Here is a 27,092-nt window from a genome sequence, read left to right as displayed (position 1 = left end):
ATATGTCGAATGACCCTGCACACAAAACTCACGTCACTTGCACGTGTCCATTTTTCTCTTGAAAATGTAGTATTTCTAAGGCTTCTTAGTTTTTTTCCGACAAAGTTAAGGCTTCTTAGTTGACTGAGAAATAGCAAGAAAATGGAAAGAAGAAGAAGAAGAAAATTTGAATAGATATCTCAAGTTGAGACGAGGCCGGTAATTGGAGGAGCTACCACGGAATTGACGCGGGATAGTTCCTTCAAAAATAAAAAATGTACCGCCGGAGCACATCGTGCATATGCGTGCACTTGGTATGAAATTCTGGGTGAAAGCTGATGCAACTCCTGCAGCGGCTCCTTGGCATTTAGCACGGCAGGCAGGGCATGGTGGTGAACATATGGACCACGAACGGACGGCCGGACGACGCATGCGCGCGCACATGCACGCCCCGAAAAACTGTTTCGTCCGTTGCAACAGCACTGGCACTGCAGAGGCCCCGTGGGTCTAGTACGTGTGACATACCCCCTCCCCTCTCGTAGCATTGCTCCTCTCGTAGTTTGCACTGTACGTGCCCGCGAGATATTTTTCGCCACGAGACACGCGAAGTGCATGCACACGGCCGGTGTACGTGCGTGCGTGCCGAACGACCAAGTTACGGGAAGCGCATACGGCGTAGCAGCTCGAGGCGTCCAGCAATTTGCGAGACTTTGGAGTGTCCATGCCCGATTCATGTAATCATGGTGCACTTTACTGTACGCCGGGACTTTTGGACGAAAAGCATGGGCGTTCACAGGACCCGGCGCGTACTTAGGTCTATTTCTACTACCTGGGATCCACCGGCCGGCCGTCCCGACTGGCTACCGGCCGCCGGTGCTCATGGGCATGGCACGGCCACAGTCACTTTACTGTGGGCACTGCCGTTTTTATGGCGCGAAAGCACCACCACCACCCCCGGCATGGCTGGCTGGCTGGCTAACCGGTAACCACCAACGCGTCCAGTATTACCAACGCCAACACCAAACAGGAAGGCTGTCGTTGAATTCTTCTCCTCTTCTTCATCTCTCGCGTCTTCTATAAGTAGCGAGGCGCCGGCCGGTATCCAGACCCAGAGCAGAACACAGTTGCGTCGGAGGAGAGAGCAGAGCACGCGAGAGACATCGAACCCGCCACTGAAAAGAGTCTCTTCCTCTCCATCCTCCTCGTCTCCGGCCGGCTGCGGCGGCGGCCATGGGCGCTCCTCTGTCCTCCTGGCCGTGGGCGGGCCTAGGCGCATACAAGGCAAGCACTGATCAAGCTCTTCCTTATTCGTCCCGGCGCCATTGATTCGAGACATGTATGTAGACACGCGTGCTGACCTTGTTCTGTCGACCTTGATGTTGCAGTACGTGCTGTACGGGCCGCTGGTGGCGCAGGTGGCGCAGGCGTGGCGGGAGCAGGGCGGCGCGCCGACGGACTCGTGGTGCCTCCACCTGCTCCTGCTGCTGGCGCTCCGGTCGCTGACGCACCAGCTCTGGTTCTCCTACGCCAACATGCTCTTCTTCACCCGCCGCCGCCGCGTCGTCCCGGACGGCGTCGACTTCCGGCAGATCGACGCCGAGTGGGACTGGTGCGTACTCACTCCTACCGCTCGCCCATGCACGCACGCGCGCTCGCTCGCTCCACCAATGGCCATGGCCGGCCGCCGGCTTTTTCCAACCTACCCACCTACCTACGCAGTTTGACTTCACTGTTCGTGTTCATGCCACGCACCGTACGGACTAACTGTGAGCTGCACACGCCATTAATCACCTGCACAGTCACGCGCCACTACAGCTTGTGGATAGCCTCGACATCCGCTTCGGATTGGTTCGATTTGGCCAAGTTGGTTTCGTCTCCTATATGCGATTTAATCCCCGTACCGTAACCATGGGGAAGAGAAGAGGGATCTCGCCTGTGCCGTTCCTTTCGGGCATGATGAGCTCTGGTCAGCTCTGGCCGGCGGTGACCACGAGCTAGCACGCACGCACGCCCGCGGCGCTCTTCGAGGGCACGCCACGCACGGCACTTGGCAGTGAATGCCGCAGTAATTGAATCCGGATTTGGGTGTCTGTTGGTCGACGGCCGAAGCAGGCGCAGCACCCCTCTCGGCATGAGATGAGCCGCGGCGAGGCAGGCAACTGCCCAGACGCATTCAAAGTGCAGGATGGCCGGGGCCAGAGAGATCGCTTTCCTTTCTCCAATTATTTTGGAGCTGGCTGTAGGACACGAGACAGCGAAACACGGCGAGAGTAATTTTGAGCTGACGTTTTTACTGTCTTGGCTGCGCAGGGATAACATGGTGATCATGCAGACGCTGCTGGGGGCCATGGCGATCAGCAGCCCGGTGTTCCCGGCGGTGAGCGAGCTCCGGGCCTGGGACCCGCGGGGGTGGGCGGTGGCGCTGCTGCTGCACGTCGCCGTCTCGGAGCCCGGGTTCCGGTGGGCCCACCGGGCGCTCCACCGGGCCCCGCTCTTCAGCCAGTACCACTCCAAGCACCACTCGTCGCCGGTCACCCAGCCCCTCACCTGTACGTACACCTTGCTGTAGCACGGCAACAACTCTGACTCCAGCAATTCCCTTGCAATAATGCTGAGTTTATGAGAATTCTAGCACTGCTAACTGCATGGCTAACCACCACTTGACTTTGTCCCTACGTGCAGCCGCGTACGGCACGCCGCTGGAGAGCCTGGTCCTGACGCTGGCCATGGCGGCGCCGCTCGCCGGCGCGTTCATGGCCGGCGCCGGGTCCGTGAGCCTCGTCTACGGCCACGTCTTGGCCTTCGACTACCTCCGCTGCATGGGGTACAGCAACGTGGAGGTCATCTCCCACAGGGCCTTCCGGGCCTTCCCCCTCCTCCGCTACCTCATCTACACCCCAACGTGAGTGAGCCGTTCTATCCATCTTCATGGGTGCCATGATCTGTTATTGTCAGAGAATTGAACAGTAATTGCCCATCCGTAATAATCTACTTGACGCGGGTCATTTCCTGGAATCGGCGCCAATCAAGCATGCTTAGTTAGATACCGACGAAAAAAATTAACTGACATCGGCATCACGATGATGCTCGCGGGATAGGAAGCATGATGATTCTTGTAATCCCTGAGGAAGGTGGTGGTGGGGTGTCAATGTCGCGAAGCGCTTGCAGCTAGCAGTAACTGTCAATGGCGAGGGAGCAGGGGCATGTGTAGTGGATACGTACTTTTACTGATAGCGTGGGCATGGGCGTAAATGGAAGCTCCCGCCCATCCAACCCGAAAGGCGCCGCCCCGCGATGCCCGGAGCGGCGACGGCGACCCCTGCCGGTGCCCACCCCGACTGAATTGCGATCGGATCCCGGAGGAGCCACGGCACGCGGCCGTCGCCGTCGCTCGTGCCGCTTGCTAAATACAGATATTACATAGATTCGTTAGCACTGCATCCACCAAACCGAACTGCATCTTGGTGTCCCTTGATGGACTACCATTAGGTGGCTGCACCCGTCTTGTCAGGTTAATTAGCGGGCACAGTGGGGTTACTGAGCGTCATGTCCCTTGTTGAGCTCTGACGGCTGACCAACCAGGGTTTGAGATCGAATTTGGATCCCTTTGATGTACCTGCAAGGGTAGTAAATTACACTTACGTGGATCTGTTGCCTCCTTCATCAGGTACCTGAGCCTGCACCACCAGGAGAAGGACTCCAACTTCTGCCTCTTCATGCCGCTCTTCGACCTCCTCGGCGGCACCGTGCACCCCAGGTCCTGGGAGCTCCAGAAGGAGGTCGACCAAGGTACACACAGACATGTCGACCACCATGGCACAAACCCATACAAGTTTCAGTAAAAACTCAGCAGTGAAACTTGATTGCAGGGAAGAACGACCGGGTGCCGGACTTCGTGTTCCTGGCGCACGTGGTGGACGTGGTGTCCTCCATGCACGTGCCGTTCGCGTTCCGGGCGTGCAGCTCGCAGCCGTGGACGACGCGGCTCGTGCTGCTCCCGCTCTGGCCCGTCGCCTTCTGCCTCATGGTGCTCCAGGTGCTCTGCTCCAAGACCTTCACCGTCAGCTTCTACTGCCTCCGCGGCGCGCTCCACCAGACCTGGACCATCCCGCGCTACAGCTTCCAGTACTTCATCCCGCCCATGAAGGACGGCATCAACCGCCAGATCGAGCTCGCCATCCTCAGGGCGGACCGGATGGGCGTCAAGGTGCTCAGCCTCGCCGCGCTCAACAAGAACGAGGCGCTCAACGGCGGCGGCACGCTCTTCGTCGACCGCCACCCCGACCTCAGGGTCCGGGTCGTGCACGGCAACACGCTCACCGCCGCCGTGATACTCCACGAGATCCCGGGGAGTGTCAAGGAGGTGTTCCTCACCGGCGCCACCTCCAAGCTCGGCCGGGCCATCGCGCTCTACCTCTGCCGGAAGAAGATCAGAGTCCTGGTATGCTTCCCTAGAATTCTTCAGATTGATGTCTCTCATTCCAAAACAAATTTGCAGTGGATTCATTCAGAAAATTGTGGCGTTGTTGCAGATGCTGACGCTGTCGTCGGAGCGGTTCCTGAAGATCCAGAGGGAGGCGCCGGCGGAGTTCCAGCAGTACCTGGTGCAGGTCACCAAGTACCACGCCGCCAAGACCGTCAAGACGTGGCTGGTGGGCAAGTGGCTGTCGCCGAGGGAGCAGCGGTGGGCGCCGGCGGGCACGCACTTCCACCAGTTCGTGGTGCCGCCGGTGATCGAGTTCCGCCGGGACTGCACCTACGGCAAGCTGGCGGCCATGCGGCTGCCCAAGGACGTGCAGGGGCTCGGGTCGTGCGAGTACACGATGGAGCGCGGGGTGGTGCACGCGTGCCACGCCGGCGGGGTGGTGCACTGCCTGGAGGGGTGGGAGCACCACGAGGTGGGCGCCATCGACGTCGACCGGATCGACGTCGTCTGGAAGGCGGCGCTCAGGCACGGCCTCTCGCCGCCGTGATGCCCGCGCGGCCGGCGACGAGCCTCTGTATGTACGTGCGCGGTGGCCGGAATAACGCGCCGGCTGTTGGAGCGATATGCGTGTGTTGATACTTGATAAGTTGATGATAGTCTTGGATGGTCACGTGTTATGTGGGAGGCGGCGTGTTTGTTCCTCCGTGACACCACAAAGAAATGTGATGGGAAATTGTTTCGACAGAAAGAAATGTGGGACATTGTTTCATCGAAAAAGGCTTTCGCCTTATTTTATATATAAAACAACAACCATCAATAAGTCGATACAAACACATGCCACTCTAATACATGCACACTCTCAAGGCTTTACACAGAGCACGGCTACACCACCCCTATCGCTACAAGAGCTAGCTACCAGTGTTCTCAACTATGAGCACCATCACGAAGAGAGGAAGCCGCATACGACGAACCGTGAGCTCCAAGGCGGCACCTTCAGAAAGGTCATGGCACCAGAGTGCCGCTACCGCCCGATCCGTGGATCAGAGTTTCCCCTGAAGCAACACGATGGGCAATGACTATGAGGACCACGGCGACGCCTTTAAGAAGGGAACAAAATCGCCGTCGTCGGCCTGCTCGAAGACAGAACAGGTTTTCACCCCGGCCAACACTCACCGCCCCTTGCAAGGTACGGACGTCGCACCACCGCTACCGATCGACGCACCCCGACCACACGGCCATGGCCATCGGGCAGCACCTGAGCCACGGGCTCCGCCCACGAGCACCGTGCTCCCACCTCCAGAGACGCCGCTCCGGAATCCCAGAACACCCCAACCCCTTCAACCTGAGCCATGGACACTATAGTCGGAAAAGCACACCCTTTTGGCAAGTACGGGGCCCAGTCGATCGGACCATGGCAGGAGGAAGCCATGGGCAGATGCCGGCCACGCCGCAGCCACCACACCATTTCTCGAACCGGCCGGGGCCAGGTCGCCGTCGCCACCCCCGGCAACAGCAAGACTCGGAGGCACCCCTGCCAACTCCCTGGAGCACCCCTGCCACCACGGCCATCCACAGATGATGGAAGTCGAGCCGTTGTGCTCTAGCCACCGAGCGCACTTCCATCCGCAGCTCCGATCACCCGAAGAATCAGGGGGAGGAAGGTCGAACCACCGCTACTACGCCGCCACCCCAACCAGCCGGAGTGTCCACGGGTCGAGGAAACCACCTGCAACACGTGTCGTGTCGAGGCCAGAACTAGCCGAGCCGCCGCGCCACTATCCCACGTCCGCCATTCCCTGACCTCCAGCACACCCACGACCACCCACCTCCACCAGCCAAAGAAGGCCATGGCAGAGGTGGCCACCCTCGGCCCGCGCCGCCGCAGGGCTAGATCCGGCCGACGCACCCGAATGACCCCGTGCGCGCCCCGCCACCACACAGCCCACCGTGCCCGCAGCAGATCCCCGTGTCGGCCCCCACAAAGCCGCCCGCCAGCCGCCACTGTTTCGACAGCGCCGGCCCTGCCTCGCGACTCGCGAGGGGGTGAGAAGGCCCCGTCGGTGCCAGCGCCGTCCGGGCTTCGCTCGGGCGTGCCCTCTAGCGGCGGTGGGAGGAGGAGAAGGAGGGGAAAGGTGGTGGTGAGGCGGCCAGCGGCTAGGGTTCCTCCCTTACCGCCTGCTGGAGCGCCAGAGGAGGAAAAAGTTCACGTGACATCGTTCCGACACTCGCACTGGAGTGTGTTGATGTGTTTGTAAGTTGCATCGTTTGGACGGCCAATACGAGCGTTTCTATCGGCTCTGGGCTGATTTAAGGTTAAGGTTCATGCGCTTGCGAGTCTGGCTGCTCGCTCTGGAGTATAATGGTGCACACTGTAGCTAGCTGCTGCTGCTACGCGGCACGGGGTGTGCACGCAGGCAGCTCATGCATGGATCCATCGCAGCCGGCCACTGTTTCTGCATGTTGCTGCGCGCGGTCAGGAACTCAGGCTGGGGATACCCTGCATGCTGCATGCAGGTTGCAGAGGTCCCGTGCCGTGCATGCATATGCCCATTGCCGACAGGGTGGCACCCGGCCAATGAACGCCAAGGAAAGCCTGGCCGCAGTCTCGACCACGGACCTGCTGGTTCTCGTCCCATCCGGATCGCAATATCTCTGGCACCTCACACACATGCTCGTGATGCGCAGCCTCTGGTGTTTTCTCCATTCGTTCATTGGATTCGGTGTTGCTACACGCTAGCACAGGACCGTGACGACCCACATGAGTGAACATCAAGAGGAGTACTACGTGTCTGCATTGCATCTCTCGCAATCCCTGTCCGTATGCCAAAGAGGAGCATCAAGACCGGCCGGCCGAGCGCGGGGCGACGGATCAACGGTCGAGGGGAAGCAGGTCGCCGCCCGTCGATCGTTGAGTAGTCGAGTCGCCGGCCGTCAGTGAATCATCGCCCGCGACCCACCTGCCGATCTCCCAACTGATACAACTTTTATACTCCCAGGCCAACCCACTTGCATGTTGCATGGCCGCCGGCCGGCCTCATCAATGGCCGGCCGTGGACTGCGGACTGCACGACCGATGACCCAGACGCCACACGTAGCGCGTCGCCGATCCTACCATGCTATGTTAATGCACCGATCCCGTATGCTAGCTGATACCGTGACATCCGAGGTTAATGCACCGCTGACTGTACTGATCAGTGATCGCCAATCGTTGCATATGTAGAGTGTGTTTGTTTCCAGGAATTTATTGGTTTATGGACTTAAAAAAATCTTTATAAGTCTCATCTAAACCAAACAAGGAAGACTTAAAGTGGGCATTTGGAACTTATGAAATAAGACTCTCAAAGAAGGATTTATAAGAACTTATAGTTATAATATGGTCTTTTAGTGCATGTTAAGTCCCATGAATCAAACAGGTAGGGACTTTTTAAGGAATTCCACGGCCGGCCTCACATGCATGCATGCATGCATGCTCGTTTCTGTGTATGCATTGCACGAGCGTGACTCCTATGCTATGCAGTGGATTTGTACCACCTTGCATGTGGTGCTACGATTTTTCATACGCGTACGCATAAATGCTGAGGGTGACACGGGGGTATACGACGAGTATGGGCGAGGAACCGCGGCCAACGTCTTTGTGCCACAGATACAGAAAATTCATCATTGGTAGTAGTATTAGTCGTTGTCTCCGTGGGTGAGTTTAATTAGGAACGAGTACTAATAATTAGTAGTACAAAGGAGTACACGACTGGTTTGTCGACGTGGAGCAGTGGCGAGTCCAGTAGGTGGGCTTCATAGGGCTCTAGCCTACCCTCCAAAAAACTGATTATTCTTTTTACTAGTACTCTTCTCAGCTCGGTTCCTTCCGCCAAACAACATGCAACAGCCCACACGCAGGGCTGCCCACACCAAAGAAACGAAGCACTATCACTTGCTCCTGACCTCAACTTATCTCGTATTCAGTTTGTCACTGATTGTCTAGAAATGATGAAGAATGTCAAAGAGAACAATCTTTGTGCCAATGTTGTCATCATCAAGGAGTTCTTAGTGAAGCAGCGTGTGTTCGGTAGTGCGCCATTATTGCATAACAAGAGATCCTCAAACTGTGAGGCTCACAATCTGGTTAAAGCTGCAGTTTCTTTGGGGGTGGGTCATCATGTTTGGCTTACTTCCTCTCCGTCTATCACTGTTACTTACTGAAAACATTTGCGTGGCTGTCGGCGGTGCTCATGGTTGGTCGCTGAGTAATTTGAATCAGCAAATTTTGTACATTTGTAATTGCTAGTTCACGTTATGTTAATTACTTTATTTAAGCAGATTAAAAATTTAATATTTTCATAAATTTCAGTAAATACTACATGTTTCCAGTAGTAATCTAAGAAAATCTCAGCTTATTTGGTCAAAAGAATTACGAGATGATATTGTTTTCTTCAAACAAATGTTTTGTTTTTTTCACCGTTAACTTTGAGCCCATCCTTCAATTTCGTCCCGGATTCGCCACTGAGGTGGAGTGAGTACTAATGGAAGTAGTCAGTCTGCGTGCCTGTTGTGTGATTAACCAAACCGAACGGCAGGTTAGCGGACGGAGGAGGGATTAGTGAATGTGCGTCACATCCTTGTGAGCTTACTAACCAACCAACTGATGTTTTCGATCAATATTTTGGACATACCTCCAATAACAGCATCGCTCAACTATACTCGTAGTAGTTCGTCGAGATGGAGTGAGTAGTACTGGAAGTACTGACCATTCGCTGTCTCGGAGTAGTTCGTCGAGATGGAGTGAACAGTACTACTGGAAGTTAGTGTACGCGCCTGTCGTGATAGAGGTTGTTTTTATTAAGTCAGAATGTGCATCTAGTAGATACAAACACATTAAGCAACATCCAGCCTCTTCATGGCTACAATGCACACAGCCAACAAGAACATATCCGACAAAAGAAAGTAATGAATACAACGGCATATTGGTTGCAACAAAGTCCTGTGTGACTGACATTATTACCATGTTTAAGGAGGATGTGGACCGGTCCAAAGATTATGCAACCATTCATATTCGGTAAAAGTCTCCCTGGTTACCCGCTCCAACCGCAACCGCATTGAACAACGTTTTGTGTTGGAGTCGATTTTGCAGATCCCTCGATAGGGTATCCCGAGGAGGTCATTAGATAGGAGGAGAAACAGGAGACCAGATTCATCTAGGTTTGGGCCCTCCTTACAAGGTACAACTATGCATGCTCGTGTTGTATTTGCGATAGGGGTGTACAAAGTACAATGCATAGTCAAGGGATTGTAAGTTATCCATCAACTAGCTCGGCCCTGGCTTATATAAGATACCAGTGAGGGAGTCCTGAATTAGGGTGTCCCGGGCGTCCGGGCTATGTGGCATGGGCCGGACTTGTGGGCCGTGAAGATACAAGATAGAAGACTTCCCCCCGTGTCCGGATAGGACTCTCCTTTGTGTGGATGATAAGCTTGGCATTCAGATATAAAGATTCATTTCTCTATAAACCGACTCTCTATAACCCTAGGTCCCTCCGGTGTCTATATAAACCGGAGGGTTTAGTCCGTAGAGGCAATCATAATCATACAGGTTAGACATCTAGGGTTTAGCCATTACGATCTCGAGGTAGATCAACTCTTGTAACCCCTATACTCATCAAAGTCAATCAAGCAGGAAGTAGGATATTACCTCCATTAAGAGGACCCTCCATTAAGAGGGCCCGAACCTGGGTAACATTGTGTCCCCTGCCTCCTGTTACCTTCGATTCTCAGACGCACAATTCGGGACCCCTTACCCGAGATTGGCCGGTTTTGACACCGACAACCGGGGCTCCTTGGATTACATGATCCTAGTCGGTTACCTTAGTGGAGAAGAGTCCTTCATGGATCTGGCTTCCTTGTCTTGAATGGCAAGCCTTCCCAAATCTTCCTCCTACAGAGCCCATGAGCTTGCATGATGGCCTAGGGCGGAAACTAGCCTAGGGGCCTTTGGGCCGACCTACTTGGGTTGATACCCAGAGAAGCGAGACACCCTCGAGCCGTAACACCGTCAGTAGCCCATAAACCGATCTTTGAACTTGGATGCTCATGGCTCATTTGATATCGAACGTCCTCTTCTACATGCTTGTCGAGGTCGGAACTGGTTCTTCAAAACTCCCCTAAAAGTGAAGTCTTGCTGCATTCCCGATAAGGCCGGCCTGCGCCCCAAAGTCTGCCTACCATTGAGAGAAGTTTTGTGTGGTCTTTGAATTGTTGATGAAGCATGCCTGAGTGACGAACCACCCCGCCGGGTCGGCCTTCACGAGTCAATTTTCGGTGTAACATTATGAATTTCACGCACCTAGTCCTTGTCTCAGCGACCCGACTAGATTCCTTAGTTGGTCTAGCCATACCATGTGTCAGGCCTGACCATTGGTCTAGCCATACCACGTGTCAGGCCTGACCATTGATCAACATGACGTGCGGCAGTGGGTAGGGACCCCACTCAGGCCACGTCACATCAACTCAGTGGTGTGCTCCTCTATGACCATGACATTAACGGCAGTCCCTCGATTCCCGAGTGCTTTAAGCGGTGTTAGCAGAGATACAAAAAGATACTATGTTGTTATGTGGGAAAGATTTGGAAGGTGTTTGGATACTCTCTAGTCATGTGACTAGTAGTAGTCAGATTAAAAGTTTTTAGTCAGGCCCTGTTTGAAGGGTGACTACTACTAGTCAGCATTAAATGTCTCGGTATTAAATTCTTCTCTCTCTTTTTCATTTATCTCTCTTCTCTCCCTTGTACCCGCAACAGGATGGGCCCGCCAATTAATTAGAGGAGAGACTTTAGTCACTTTTAGTTGGGGGTGGGGTGACTAGGGACTACACTAGTTTTAGTCACCCATTAGTCAGGGGTGTTTGGAGGTTTATTGACTAAAAGTGACTACTACTAGTCTCTAGTCTCTAGTCACTAGTGATCCAAACACCCTCTTGATGTCGTCGTTCCTCCTCCCATCTGCATATAAGAGAGAGGAGGAGCCGAGGGGAGGGCTCTTACACATTCCTCTCCACTGCCTTCTTCCTTCTCACGCTTCTTGCTACCATTACCAATGCTTTTGTTGCTGCTCCACTGCACGCTCCACATATCATGCGCGCCTCTAGCACCATGGCTCCTGAGACAACCCAGCACCGTCCGATAAAGGGCGGCAAGGCCCCTGTCGCCGGGAAGAGCTCAGCCGGCAGCAAGTTGAAGAATCCATCACTGACCAAGGGGAAGTGGATGCCCTCCAACCCACCTAATCAACACGGGCAACATGCCGCAGCCGAGAACTGTGATTCCTCGCTCACCGGTGATCGAGCTACCAGATGGAGGCTTCGCATGATAGCCCATGCCCAAGAGGGAGGCATATGAGCGGGTTAACTTCATCCTCTTTCTCCTCTGTGGCTTAAGGTACTTAACTTATCCATTCTTCAGCGGCCTACTCCACTTTTCAGGCCTCCAAATACATCATCTCACCCCAACTTCGGTCTACACACCACTTGTTTCATCGGTTTCTGTGAGTGCTTCCTGGTCATCGAGCCTCACTTTCGTCTTTGGAGAAAATACTTCCATGTCAAACTCCAAACCAACGCGAATTAAACTTGCGAGTGTGGGGAAGCTGCCATATGCAAGTAATTCGGATCCGGATACCTGGAAGGGCAGTTTGCAGGGACGAACAAGAAGTGGAAAGAGGGATGCTTTTACATCCGGGGCGATCCTCCTCGTGTCGGCATTGTCACAACTTACACCCCGGTTCCGCCGCCCAAGCGCAACTCTTGGAGCCCATCACCGCCCGTCTACGGCCGGTCGCTGTTAAGGAGGGGGGGGGCAAGTAAACTTGATACAAGAAAAAAAAACTCAATGGATTTTTTTTACTGCAATACTACATTGATGTGTCATTTTGACGCAATTAAAGTATAGTTCAATTTGTAGTATTAGCTAAAGTTTACCCTACAATTGCCAATACGATCAAAATTACTAAAGATGACCTAATTGCTAGATAATTCCCTTCTCAGTGTAGATTATCATGCAATTCAGCACACGGCTTCAATTGGACCGGGAATGATAACTTGCACATTAGTCCCATTAACAATCAGCAGGTTGAGAACTCAAAGCAACATGCATAAAAATTGAATTAATCTTTGTGATGTTTGGCGGCACTTTTCTTTTAGTATAACCGCTAAGCAGATCAACAAAAGAAATTTAAAATAAATTAGCATTGTAACTCACCATTAAAATAACTAAAATTGGATATAGAAATTTCGATGCATCTGATATGAGATTTGAGGGAGATTAGTAGACAGTACTGATGCTAACCTTGGCTGGTTGACTGGGATGGAAGAGAATTGACCGGAGTAGTATATGCACTCTGCAGGTCGCTCCTCATGGAGCTGGTGTATATATGTTGATTAATCGGACTCAAATCTCTAATCATGGGCAGGGAGTGCAAGAGGCATGCGACGCGCAGCACCGAACTGGGTCCTCACAGATCTGTCCACAGAGACATTTGCGTGGCGCAGGGCCGCCTAGCCAGTGTGGCGTTCGCGGGCAAGCGTGTGGCGGCAAAGGAAGCCGCCACACGAGCAGTAGGCGGCCGAGGACTAGAGCGGGCATGGGTACAAGGTTACTGTCTGGTCACTCGCATGGTTTTTTCTAGGTTTCTTTAAATTTTAGTTGAACTTGTACAGTTTTAATGTAGGGAAAAGCTATTTTCCTGTCGGCAGGATTTTCGTTTCAGATCCGAACACTCTGGATGTCGTCCGCTCTAGATCGTACGACCATCGTGCTCTTTGCTGATATTAAAACTGTTTTGCCACCGCCTAGTGAAAGATAACGCTTCGCTGGCTCCCCGCCCGTGCCGCAAACCGCTCCATGGCATCGCCGCCGTCCTCCCGCTCGTCGCGCGCCCATCTCCCAGACTCTGCCTTCTCTCCCTCGACCAAGCACTCTTGCCTCTCGTCTCATCTCTCACCTCGCTCCACCCTCCCATCATCTCTCACCGCCGTCACACTCCTACTGCTTATCTCCACGCGGCCAAGGATCTGACAACGAGGCGGAAGGAGGCGAGCACTAGCAGGCGCTGGCGGGATCCTCTGGTCAGACCAGGAAGGAGGCGAGCATTGGCGGAAGGAGACGGGTGCTGGCGGGATCCTCGGGTGGAAGGAAGCGGGCGCTGGTGGAAGGAGATGGGCGCTGGCCGGATCCTCAGATGGAAGCGCTGACGGTGCTTCTCAAAGGAAGGCTGACGAATCACGGGCAGCAGGGACTTTGGCATTGTGGTTGAGTTGCGAAGCACACTAACCTGATTAAAGGGACGATTCGATGGCTTGCAGAAGCTTTCGAGCAGAAGTCGAGGACATCAATCTTACCTGGACGGCCGTGTGTGCATGCAGTGGCGGAGCCAGGATTCGAGTATAGGGGGCGAGTACGTATATTGATTGTCGATCGTTGGGGGGGGAGGCCCCTGCTCGTCCCCCCTGGCTCCGCCCCGCTGACGATGTGTGTAGATGCACACAGTGAATGCATTACTATGAGTTTTTTTGACAAATATTGCTTAGTATTGATACTAGTTTAGTTTTTTTAGGGTAGTATCGATACTAGTTGAGACGAATTACTTCCGAATGTTCGTCACATAGGGTTAGATCCGAACGAAATAACTGAAGATGGATTCCATACCTCAACCTCACGAGTGACAACGCAATGCAGTAACCATCTGGTCTCTGTAGTTGTTGTGTTTGATTAGTAGTTAAGTTGATTATGTACATTTGTAAAGGCGGATTCTGCTTCCATTCCATATGGATCGAGGTGCCGCTGATCTCGAGTGATTTTTCGAGAAAAATTAAGGCCTGAATCTCATATGTTCTTGCATATTTTTCACAGATTTTTTAAATGAACAAAAATTACTGCAGTCAGTGAGAATCAAACCTAAGTCCTCACATCTGGTAACTTTGACCCTAAATAGTTGTTAAAAAATTCTTTGATGACTATTGTTGTGAATAGCATGATAACTTTCGTATTGCACATCTGATAACTTTACATGCAAAAATGGTGTTAACTTTAAACCGGGACTGGAAGATTAAAACATTCTTTGATGACTGGAAGTTAGCACTGTCCTTTAATGTAATGTCACATGAATTAGGAATTCATTCGCTTTGCGTGCAATTCATCTGGTTTGTTCGATTCTCATTCAAAATAAAAGCTTAAGTTTTGGGCATACAGTTGGATGGCAAACTTCTGCAAATTAGGTCCGGTTTGCATGAAATCCATCCAGTTTGTTCAATCTTTTTGGCATACGGTATCTATGACCACAGATGACCCTACGATCGATCATTCGTCAACAAGAAGACGGCAAGCGGCAGCAAGGCAGCCACGGGAGGCATCAGGTGCACTACCATTGTAGAGAGGGGAGAGAAGTGGGCAACAAACAATGTTTAACAGACAGCAACAGCAAATCTGCAAATGCAAGCAATAAACGATTCAAGAGTCATATACCAGAGACGGCAAGCAACATCAGAAGGAATAACAATTCATCAAAGACAACCATATTGCCAGGCAGGTACTACTAGTCTGATCTCACAACCCAAACATAACATAGTACAGTGGTCATCATAATAATACTCAAGCTAGATAGCACATTACCAAAGATGGGTTCAATTTGCCCACATTGCAAAATCTTCAGACTAACACCCTGGAATAACTCAAAGTTCAACAACGGCTGGCTTTTTTAGATAGCCTTTGGATGTTTAGTCGCCCTTGCGGCGGAAGGAGCAACCTTCGGTTAGCCTGGCCTTGCCGCCCGTTGGCTGGCAGAGCACTGTTTGGCAGCCAGGGCACACCACCACAGTCTGGGAGTGGCTGAACACAGTAGTGCTGCAATCACAGAAGAGAGTGATTCAGCAATCAATCATAAAATAAAAGGAAGGCATGTTAAAGTAAATTATGATCAACAAACATAAAAGGAAAAAAGTAAATCACGGCAAGTAGACTCACTGATCCAAATGAGATGAGAAATGATTGATATGTTGTGTATTAATGTATTGCATAGTAAAGTACTTGAAAAGAAACTTAAAATGGCATTGGAGGCTGATGATACAAGATAATTGAGGAACAATTACAGTATTAGGAACGCAGTGATTTACAAGGATTGTGTTTGAACTGGCGTGTTACAAGGCTGGTACATACAACTAGGGTGTACTGCAGTATCATCATGAAGCCCAATGCAGAACACGCAAAATTATGTTAAAAAATGCATCTGCCATGCTTTTAATATTAACCTATAAAGCATATGCAGTCAAAGAAAGCAGTACTGAAGTAGAAAACACAAAGCAGTGAAATAAACTATGTGCATGTACTTGGCAGCCAACTAACGTTAACAGTTAAACTACAAAAATAGCAAGAACGTTTTAAAGCATGACAATGTCTTGTAATCAAACGAACATCCAAGGCTAATCAGTAGCAAATGAACCTAGTGAAACTATTTACTTGCAATGAAGAGAAAAGGTTTAGAAAAATTACATGTTGAAGCAGCCCTGGCACTTGACGTCCTGCAGAAGTTAACACATAGCCATTAGAACCACCATAATCCAAACAAAAGAACAACAATGCCAAACTTAAGCATGACAAATGCACACAACCTATTGCAGCCACATTTTAACCATTAGTGTTGTGATATAGGCAAGATAATCAGCAGCTTATACACGATAAAAGGAACATGGCGGCACTATGTTACACGGGAGTGTCCAGTAGGAGATATGATTCGATGGATCCACAGAAACAACTCAGACCGGAACAGCACTATAGCGTTCACTCACGCATTGGTACTAGCATAGAGATTTTTGGATACCTAGAACATGTGCCAATACAGGTTGACATACATGCAAGGGTACATAGGACTAACAACGAATGCATCAAAGATAATCACGACCAGCTGCGTAATCTACCACAAACCTGTGGTAACAGACACCATTACTCAGCTACACCAACAGCCTACCGAAGCAAAATTTCAAATCGGATGAAAAATTACGTCGCACGTCTAGCGGAATCGCGTTTGGATAGGATGGGATCTGATACCGCCGTCATCTAATTACGGAACAATCTAAACAAACACCGCTGAGAATGGTACCGTAAAGGAGGAGATTTTACGGGGAAGGGGGATTCATTTACCATGAAGAAGGAGTTGGGGGACTGCACGAGGCGCTTCTTCTTGTGCTTGAGCTTCTCGAGCTCCGCCGGCGGGTTGAGCAGGTCGATGTCGTTCTGGAGCACCTGCGCCACCGCCACCACACAAGAATCAGGAACCGTGAGTAAATCCAAAGAAGAACCAAGCGAGGGAAGGCATGGAGATGGGCCGGGCGGCGCACCATCGTCGGAGGTTAGGGTTTGCTGGCGCTCTCTGGCGTCTCTCCGGCAGGGACGATCCGAGGAGGCGGCGGCTGCGAGGGGATGGAGAAACTGGAATAGGTTAGGGTTGAGGTAGCGTTTATAGGCGAGGGTGAGGGGATCTCGACCGTCCGATCGATCTAATGGGCCTTGTCCTCCTATTGTGCCTATGGGCCGGTGCGGCAGCAGCGTTCACTACAAAAACCAAACCAAACTCCCTAAAAAGACCAAACCAAATCGTACCTTTTTTTTCTTTGCATGGTAATAGGTGTCTCAAAAATATATATGAAAATAAAGATCATAGTACAAATCATATAGACACCGACATGACAAAACTCAAAAGACAATAGACCGCTAGTCTTTACACAAAAAAAACATCAGTCAAAAAGGGAAATAAAATAAAATCAAGGCCGAAGAATCCCCAAGTTTGACACCAATGCTCATCACCTGCCTCGGCACCACCACAATGCCCACTAAAGGAAAAATGATGGATCACCTCCTTTTTCCAAGTTTGACACGGCTCCATGGCTGATATGCAGGCTTGCGAGCCTCCATGGTGACTCACCAAAGACGAAACCATTGTTGTTGAACGAATCAGATAGGGGCAGCACTTTCAACACGTCATCAAACTCCAGATCTAACACCCCCGCATGACTAAGATGCTGGAGGAGAAAACGATACCTGCCAGCCACCAACCACAAACCCAGCACACGATCTGTCCTCCGGATGTCATTGATGTTGACTACTATATGCATCCGCACCTGGACTACCTCCCAAGCTTCACGTCGGCGCTGGAGCAGATGTCGTCACAACGGCGGAGCTCGAGGACACAAGTCCATGACAAGGATGTCGCCATCGCCACGCTTCCCCACTTGAACATGCTAGTTCCCAAATCCATCACCGACCATAGAGTTGATCGCCTCGTCAAGGGATGAATTGGAGCTTCTTTGTTCAGCGCTGCCGCCAAAGCCAAGATGTTGAACTACCCAAAACCGAAGCTACTAAGGCCCTAAAACATAGAGCCCAATCCGCATGCGCAGGATCCAACGACTCCCCCTCACCATTGACAACCGAGATGTCGTCGATGGAGGGGAGCCATCGGAGGACGGCGCCCGAAGGCTGGTCTCTCCTAGCAGCGACTAGGCTTCCAGTCGCCACACACCAAGAGGAAAACGCTTCGCTACCTTCACTGCTCTGTTGGAAAAGGCAATGCCTAGGAGGCGCTTAGGCACGCCTAGACGCTAGGCAATAGCCAAACGCCTCACCTAGGGCATAGATGGAGGTCTAGGCAGGGCAAGCAAGGAATTGCCTACCCAAGCAAGAAATCATGCCACATACTACACTAATATGCCAAACGAGTTATATTCCAATGGCAGTAGACGGTAGTTAACTTATTTATATGCCCTAAACTAATATCAACACCCATATAATAATCACAATTACACTACGAGTAAAAACTATATTACCGCCTAGGCCGCGCCTAGGGCGCTTAGGCACCGCCTAGGCACTAGGCGAAGGCCAACCGCGTCGCTTACGCCTACCGCTTTTTCCAACCCTGCTTCACTGCAAATCAAAGCAAACCATATGATCTGCGGTGGAACGATACACGTACGTATCCCTACAAACTCTAAGCTCCCGGAAAATAGAGAGCTAGGAGCGATTTGGCGTTTCCTCGTGTGGTGGACCGCGATGGTCACTGTGAGATTTAGTAGTGGGCCCTCATGGTCAGAATCATGAAGCGACGGTCCTGCATTGGTCCAAAATTCATGTAACTCATGTCGGTCGTTTCCGACTCGCTGCCTTCATGACGCGCGCCATCCGTGGAAGGGAATAAAACCCTTCATTGAGGAAATCTATCTTGGCTCCTCCATCAATTTCCCATCTTCTCTTCTTCACAAATTATTTAGATCTAGCTGTAATTCCCAAGAAGTCTTGGAATTGTTGAAAAGGGTATTATATGGAGGATGGGAGATGGTACCTCGATAAAAAACATGGTGTAATCCTTGGATCCCACAAGGCCCTTCCTCTCGTCCGGTAACTCCTATTTTGTACTTGTAGTTCCACTTTAGTTCACTTGTAGAGTACTTGTGCAGATAAAGTATGGATAGGAGTTAGATGAGGTTGCCTGATAGGTTTTCAAGCGCATGGGCGAATGCATTTATTGATTTTTCTTCTCAACATAAATTAGCAATGATACGATGCTTTGCCCTTGTCATAATTGTATGGATATAAGTAAGAAGAGTGTTAGTCAAGTTCCAACCCATTTGTTGTTGTATGGTATGCAAACTTCATACACAAAATGGGTGTTCCATGGAGAACAAGTTAGCAATGATGAAGACCAAGTTTATGAGCCTCTTGGAGACGAGGAAGATTTTGATGATTTTTATGGATTTGATATGGTCCAAGATCCGCTAGGAGACATCCACATTGCCACAATTGGGGTGATGAGCAAGAAAACCAAATGTTGTTGGAGGTAGCATTTTGAAGTCCAATGAGGCATCAACCAGATTTGATCGCTTGCGAAAAAGTGTAAGACGTAAGTTGTACCTTTGCTTCAGGGCTCACTCGGTACTATCCTTTTTTTTAAGTTGGCACACCTCGAAGATTTTAACCATTGGGGCAAAAAAATCATTTGACATGTTACTCAAGCTTCATAATAAGGTTTTGCCAACCGGTGACTCACTTCTAGCCACTTACTATTACAAAGCGAAGAAGATGTTGAGAGATCTAGGGTTGGAACCTATTCACAAGCACTTCGAAGTAGAATTGGTTTCTTAGCTCACATGAGGTACTTGCCTATTCGTCATAGGTGGCACAGAAGTAAGGCCTTCAATGGCGAGAATGAGAAAGTGTTATCGCGAAAACAACCACTAGATAATCTCTAGGGCTTCAAGCATGGAAAACATCCTGGAAATAAGAAAAGAAGGACATCTTCAAACTTCAAAGGCCATGCCAGGGAATCTTTCCCCAAAGATGAGCATCTTGTGTTGGGCTACCATACTGGAAGGAACTGAAATTGCCACACAATCTTGATGTCATGCACATTGAAAAGAACATTTGTACGAGCTCATTTGGGACTTTATTAAACATAGATGGCAAGACCAAAGACACGGTGAAGGCTCTCACAAGGACTTAGAAGACATGAATATCATAGCAAATCAACAGTTGAAAGATACGTGCAATAGCGTAGTAAAGCGGGATGCATGGTACACATTGTCCTTGCCGATAGCTGATTGGGGGAGCAGATAGTCGTTCATCGAACCATGTGGTATTTCTGTGCAAAAGAAACGAGAGCGCATCTTATCAAACTTGATCCGTCGACACTTTTGTTGCTAGAGCTATAAATAAGGTTTTTGTTGGTATTTCAGTGTGAATTTGGACAATTTTAGAAACATGTAATGATGCATGTTTTGGGAGATAAATATCCTTCGGTGCTAGAGCTAGTTGTCGTGCATGTAATGATGCATGCTACTCCCTCTATTCCATAACATAAGATGTTTTTGCAAGCTGTTTTAGCTTGCAAATACGTCTAACATTGTGGGCCGGAGGAGTACTATGTAAGCATAGTACATATTAGCATACTGAATGTTCTTCAATACTTACATAGTAGCATTACTGAATGTCCTGCAATCTAATTTAGTAAGCATATTGTACATGCGCATAGTGATTAAACAGCTTTCATAATACAATTGAAGTCCAACATATTACCGCAATAAATTTTTGTTTCAGTATGCAGTACTAGCATTTACTCTGTCCTGCATACATCTATATCTGATACGGTTCTTTCCATTGTCCAAAAATCACACAGACAAATCATATCTGAATCATTTCAAGTACAATCATGGAAGCGTTGAAATTTCTCTCGAAGGGTTAGAAAAACCAACGGTTGGTAGGGAGTTTTTAGCACTGCAAAATCGGGCTTGCAACTCCTATGGTAGCAGAATATGTCCACCGGTGTTCTTGGAATGTATTCTCATCGAGAGAGCCTCATCAGGGCCGGTCCTGGGGCAGGGCGAACAGGGCGGCCGCCCCGGGCCCCCGAAAGTCAGGGGCCCCATTTCAGGTATATGTACGCTAGTACGTACAGGCATACAAGTCTTCGAGTGAAAAACACAATTGAAGCCAATCTCAGCGCCTCGCTCAGCCTCTGGTACGTTAGTCTAGGAAACTAAAAAATATATGGTGGGCCTGGCCCATGTTTGCATGTACGTGGAGACTGGAGAGGAAAAGGAATCTTCGATTCACTAATCACTATTTCCTATAACTTCGGATTCACTAATCACTATTTCCTGTAACTTCGGATTCACTAATCACTATTTCCTGTAACTTCGGATCGGTTGTTCCCTGCCCTTTTGGCTGTTCCGCTGTTTCTGTTCGTCTAATCCTCTTCGACTCTGCCAGGAACGACGCCGCGACTGCGGCAGGTGCATCTCGTCGCATCCTCTTCCCTCGCATGTTCTTCTTCCTGTTTATTTTCTTTCTAATCCTGATTCCCAACTTGTCAATCGATCAATCAGGTTAACAGGGAATTGTTGTTAGGGCGCTCGAAGCATTGCGCGCATGTAGTCAGATTAGATTACAGGGAGAAGGTACTAGCAGATTGTCAATACATTGGATGATCTTCTATACTAAATCTAATATTTTAATTAGCTTAATTTGTTCCTTCTAGTTTCAGCAGGGGTCATGTCGAGTTCGGGTAGAAAGAAAGGAAGAAGGACGCAGATGAGGAGATAGAAGAATTGAGAGGATCTCTTTTTAAATACTATAAGAGCGATACAAGTACTCCAAGAAATTCAGACGAGTTGACGATAGTTCTTGCGGGTGACCAAACTAATGGCAATTAGGAAGATGATGGTCATACTCCTATAAAAGGCAATGCTGACGTCAACATGGATGATAGCACTGTGAGTGATCATGAGCCCATATTTATTTTGTATTGCATATCGGATTTTCTTTACTCTGCCTGTTACTGTGGCATCAGCTGAAAGAAATTTATTCAAAGTTGAGATTGTTGAAGAACTACCTGAGATCTACAATGTCGCAAGAGATGTTAAATGGCCATACAACTTTATGCATTGAGAAAAAAATTGCTTGACGAAATTGATATTGATACTATTATTAGCGATTTTGCATCTCATAATGCTAGGAGAAAATTTTGAAGGTAATATGTAATACATCATGTGATATGCACAATCATTTTGGACACACTTAATTATTCTCTTTGATACAAATTATACCCACGTATGATGATTATCAATTAGACATTTATATTAAGGGCCCCGAAGGGCCTGGGATTGTAGTTTCGCCCCGGGCCCCCGAAATCTCAGGACCGGCCCTGAGCCTCATTAACGTTCTTTTCTTCCTGCAAGAAGCTCAAAATAGAAGGCTTGTTGGAAATTACAAAGTAGTATGGTGCTGTTGATAAGAATATCTGGGCAGAAAGCTTACTTTTTTTTTCTTTTTTCTTTTTTGCGGGGAGAAAGCTTACTTCTCGTTGAAGCCTTCGACGGCATCAGCTGCAGGAAGCACTCTGCACTCTGCAGGACAATGAAACAGGGCAGAATAATGGAGAATTTCAGTACAAATTGGAGCAAACAACTGGACAGAAATCAAGGGGAATTGTAACGGGTCACATGTGCAGATCCATTTGCCGCAGCCCTTGGAACGATCCAAAGTCGGGTAGAACTGCATCAATCGATGGTCGGAGGACAGCAAAATCATGAGAACAACACAACGGAGAAGACCAACTCTCCGAAGCAGGCAATCAGTGAGTGCAATGATAAAGCGTACATAGGTGGAAGCAGATAGGGCACTCCACGGCACGTTCGTCTTCCTCGGCGGCGTCGATGCACGAAGCGAGGTCGCCGGATCAGACAAGAAGATGGCGGAGCCGGTCGGAGTCCAGGCAATACATACTTACGCTGATCAAATGATCAAATGCCTCCCAGTGGATCGGTAGCACAAGCTGATCCACGGCCCCAGTTCAAAATCTTGGAGTCATCAACCGTCAGGTTCAAGGCAACGCAAACTGGCCATCGGCTTGCAAAAAAAAGAAGGAAAAACTTTAAGGAAAATTTAGAAAACAAAAAGTTCCGTCGCCGGGACTTGAACCCGGGTCTCTCGGGTGAGAGCCGAGTATCCTAACCACCTAGACTACGACGGAATCAGTGGTGGTTCAGATACTAAAACATATCTATTCGGGAGGCAGGTCTGTTCGTGTACGCCACACACAAAACAGCACGAACGATAGAGCTGAATCGCAGCTTTGCTTTTTTCAGACATGGCTACAAAACATCACCAAACCGAGAACAAACTACATTTGATCCATTCCATATTTGGATTCTGCCATGCACACGAACACATGGATTGTACTACCAAATTCAGACAAAGCGGATCCTGAGAATCCAAGCCAACACATGATGTGTTGATCTTGGGCAAAATTCCAGCAATCTGCCTGCCTCCCTCAGTTGAGCAACCATACCGCATATGCAGGTACGCAACTGATCAAATATTCAAATACCACAACAAACTAGTCATCAGCTCATCATTCGTCAATTGCAGGGCTTTTGCTTTCATTGAGCACTACAGAAAGATATCTCAAACTACACAACATCCTAAGACCTTAAAACTACTGAAGAAATGTATGTGATTTGTTGTGTGGACTTCCAGAAAGATATCCAAACAAATGACCAGAAAACTAATTATGTGACAAGCGCTTTGTTGCCAACTATAGAAAGATATTGGAAATAAAATAACCCACACAACTTTTATAGAACAAACTCTCACACAACGCACAAATTATGTGACAACTTTTATATATCCAAATAAATGACCAGAAAACTAATAAAGGTCGCCAGTCCAGACCTATACCCCCGGAGAAATTAATCAAGCATCTCTTGATTTATCTCAAAACAACTCAACTTGAATGTTGAAGTGTACGTTATGTAAGCTTGATGAACTTTTTTTTCTTACTTTTCTTCAAAACAGTGTTGATTAAATGATGTAGGGATTGAAAACCTTAAATTGTAAATTATATAGTAAATAAGTTGTCTTCCATCTCAACTTCAACTGAAAAATCATTGAAATTTCAGATTAGAAATTGAAAAGGAACAAAATTAACATGATAAAGTATCTCAATACAATTTGAATACTATAATCTTGTATGTCTCGATTCTCATATGAAATTCTTATGCATCATTGAGACTATAATGATTTATCACATTTTAAAAAAATGATCTCTCTAAATGGTGATGCTTTGTAGCATGATGACATGAAAAAAGGGACCGAGTTGGGACGAAAACTCCATACCGGAGTAACAACTAGCTTAGAAACTGAGAATTCTCTCCACAAATTCGTGAAATTGTATATTTTCAGCAGCCGGAGGCGGCCAAGGAGGAGTGTACATCTGCGCCATAGTTGGGTCTGGCCACCGGAGCATTAGCAGATTGGCGGCAGGTTTGTTCTTCTGAAGCCGCTGGAGTAAGCAAATGAATAACAAAAAAAATTAACGAGCAGGGTCATCCTATGATAAGACCTGAATCAATTGGAAAGCCATAATACGAAAGCTCAACGTGCCAACATGTTCAAATTGAACATAATATAATATGGTAACACACTATCTCACAAGTCTTCTATAAATGTCAACGATGCCCGTATTATCCACGAGACATCAGTGAATCCAAGATACAACTAAGTATACAAATCGGGAGTTGAAAGCATCACAACTGTATATTACTTAATGTTACAAAAGACATATAAACTAAGAATGATAATCACTCTCTTAATAGTTGGTGCTTTAAAAGAAGGATAGAATGACTCAACATAAAAACTAAATAGGCCCTTCATAGAGGGAAGCAGAAATTGTCATGCGCATATTTATAGTATTGAAAGGGTGGTCCAGCTCTTATTACCAATGTTTTGCGTTAACGCTCAAGATTTTACCATAGAAAATACATATATTTTCCATTGCCCCTTGTAATTGTGCGAGGTACCACACACTCTATTTTATATATCTTTAGTTTCAAAAAGATTTGTCCTCTTTCCGCTTTAAGAATTGGAGACCTTTTATTTAGTAGGCTTTTTCCTGATTTTTTATTGTCCAGAACCATCATTATGAGATCGTGGAAAACAAAATATGTTTACGATCGTCTAAGCAATGTGAAACACACACACACACACTGACACACACACACACACACACACACACTGACACACACACACAACACACACACACACACACACACACACACACTGACACACACACACACACACAACACACACACACACACACACACACACACACACACACATATATATAGGGTCGTGCTATTCATCACCCTGGTTGAGAAATAGTTATTCTTCACCCTCCTCTATTTTACCATCAATGCACCGTAATTTTACGTTCCGTAAGTTTTGTCTTATTTCTGACGTAAAAAGAGACCGTAAGAAAATATATAATCGCCTGAAAAATATTTTATGTTATGTAAAATTACAAACGTAAAAACATAGTCTAAAATACACATAAACTACAAATTTTCTTGTCTTATGACCTATATTTTTATTTTTTATGTCAAATTTTACGTAGTGAATCAATAGAAATGTAACTATTCATCATCCAGGGTGCAGAATAAGTTATTCTTCACCCGAGGTAATTTTACGATCATTTCATAATTAAATTACGTTTAGAATTTAAATAGTTACATTCCTATTGATTCACTACGTAAAATTTGACATAAAAAAAAATAAAAATATAGGTCATAAGACAAGAAAATTTGCAGTTTATGTGTATTTTAGACTATATTTTTACGTTTGTAATTTTACATAACATAAAATATTTTTTACGATGATTATATATTTTCTTACGGTCCCTTTTTGCGTCGGAAATAAGACAAAACTTACGGAACGTAAAATTACGATGCATTGATGGTAAAATAGAGGGGGGTGAACAATAACTATTCCTCACCCAGGGTGACGAATATATATATAGTGTTACTATTCATCACACACTTTTTGTTAGTGCACTAACAACAATTACTTTTAATATATTAACCAATGATACAAATAAGTAGGTATGGTGGACTTTTATGGCAAAACCCGGCACAAGGATTTGGCACAAGCAGAATTCATGGCTAGTATACATGAAGACTAGCAAAAGACTGGGAAGCGACTAGCTAGAGAGCACGAACATCATAATCATACATTTTAAACATGTAATCTTACATGGTAATATGAATATGATACTACTCAAAAGTTATAATACCATCAAGGCTGATTTAAACTTTTGATAACAAGTGTAAACATGTGCCAAGCCAGTCAACCGAACATTCAAAGGGAGATACCATGCTAATATCCCACATTACCATTCATTTTGAATGCCCATTGATATTTTAGATGACGCATTTTAACTCTCTAACTAATAAAGACTTAGCATGGGAAAGCATAAATCGCCAAACTTTTATTGAGCTAGAGACAAGCTACTGTGAGGAGAGAGAGGCACTACTACGAGACTTGGCGGCGATGCGGTTGTGTGCCCACATGGTTTACCGACTATGCTCCCGGGCAAGTCGGCGCTCTGCGAGGGATTTTTGTTGCATTGATTGGAGACAAGGAAGATGTTGTCTGAGTTCACTCCAATTGGCTAAGTGCTCAGGTCTCGCCTTAACTTCATATTAGTTTCCAACCAAGTACAAGAAGCTCATTTGGTTGAAAAGGTGGAGGTACAAACTTAAGCAAACATATAGAACTGTTAAAGAAAAAGTACAACAATCCAATTACTGGTCTCCATCCACCTGGTCAATGAGTTGTTATGATATTTATTTATTTTCCAACCTCCCATCAAGTGTTCATGCATATATATTGTTGCCATCAATTGTGGTACATAGCGATCACATAGTCATAAGCAGAGAAAGAAAAATACCCATCCGGTGTGCCTTCATCTCTGAGTGAGCTAGTCCTGGTGGATAGTACCCAAGACAATTCCCTCATTTTACTTTGTTAAAGTCAGCTTTTTTAGGCAATACAAAACACACATTAGGCCACAAACATTAGATTTGGGAGACATTAGGAAATAATTAGCTTGAAGCTCCTGATTGTCCCGCGGTGCATGTACTATGCACCATTACTCCAAACCTGTTGGAGAAGGCAGTGTCTAGAAGGCGCTTAGGCACGCTTAGGCGCTAGGCAATGGCCAAATATCTAGGTCAAATGCATCGCCTAGGGCATAAGCTGAAGTCTAGGCAGGGCAAGGAAGAAGTTATCTACCCAAGCGAGAAATTATGCCATATTGTACTGATATGC

The 27,092-nt window shown here is 48.0% G+C and overlaps 2 protein-coding genes and 1 non-coding gene across 3 annotated transcripts; 1 reads left to right on the top strand and 2 right to left on the bottom strand.

Moving 5' to 3' along the window:
* Positions 1 to 1,067: 1,067 nt before the first annotated feature.
* LOC125521910 (very-long-chain aldehyde decarbonylase GL1-3) lies at positions 1,068 to 5,174 on the top strand. The gene is made up of 7 exons (XM_048686971.2): positions 1,068 to 1,260; positions 1,365 to 1,588; positions 2,290 to 2,528; positions 2,662 to 2,881; positions 3,647 to 3,768; positions 3,849 to 4,420; positions 4,512 to 5,174. The coding sequence occupies exons 1-7, from the start codon at positions 1,210 to 1,212 to the stop codon at positions 4,950 to 4,952; spliced, it is 1,869 nt and encodes a 622-aa protein (XP_048542928.1). The 5' UTR covers positions 1,068 to 1,209; the 3' UTR covers positions 4,953 to 5,174.
* A 9,712-nt stretch (positions 5,175 to 14,886) lies between these two features.
* Positions 14,887 to 16,923, bottom strand: LOC125522427 (small ribosomal subunit protein eS27). Its single transcript, XM_048687492.2, has 4 exons — positions 16,778 to 16,923; positions 16,581 to 16,682; positions 15,933 to 15,961; positions 14,887 to 15,287 (listed from the first exon to the last, which is right to left on the bottom strand). The coding sequence occupies exons 1-4, from the start codon at positions 16,778 to 16,780 to the stop codon at positions 15,161 to 15,163; spliced, it is 261 nt and encodes an 86-aa protein (XP_048543449.1). The 5' UTR covers positions 16,781 to 16,923; the 3' UTR covers positions 14,887 to 15,160.
* A 5,963-nt stretch (positions 16,924 to 22,886) lies between these two features.
* On the bottom strand, positions 22,887 to 22,959 carry TRNAE-CUC (transfer RNA glutamic acid (anticodon CUC)). The gene has a single exon. It is a non-coding gene; the product is annotated as a tRNA-Glu (tRNA).
* Positions 22,960 to 27,092: the final 4,133 nt, after the last annotated feature.

The sequence above is a fragment of the Triticum urartu genome, chromosome 7A (genome assembly GCF_056163025.1).
Source record: "Triticum urartu cultivar PI428250 chromosome 7A, HENAU_Tu73, whole genome shotgun sequence".
In the NCBI taxonomy this organism is placed as follows: Eukaryota; Viridiplantae; Streptophyta; class Magnoliopsida; order Poales; family Poaceae; genus Triticum; species Triticum urartu.
This window is presented reverse-complemented; position numbering and strand designations above follow the sequence as displayed.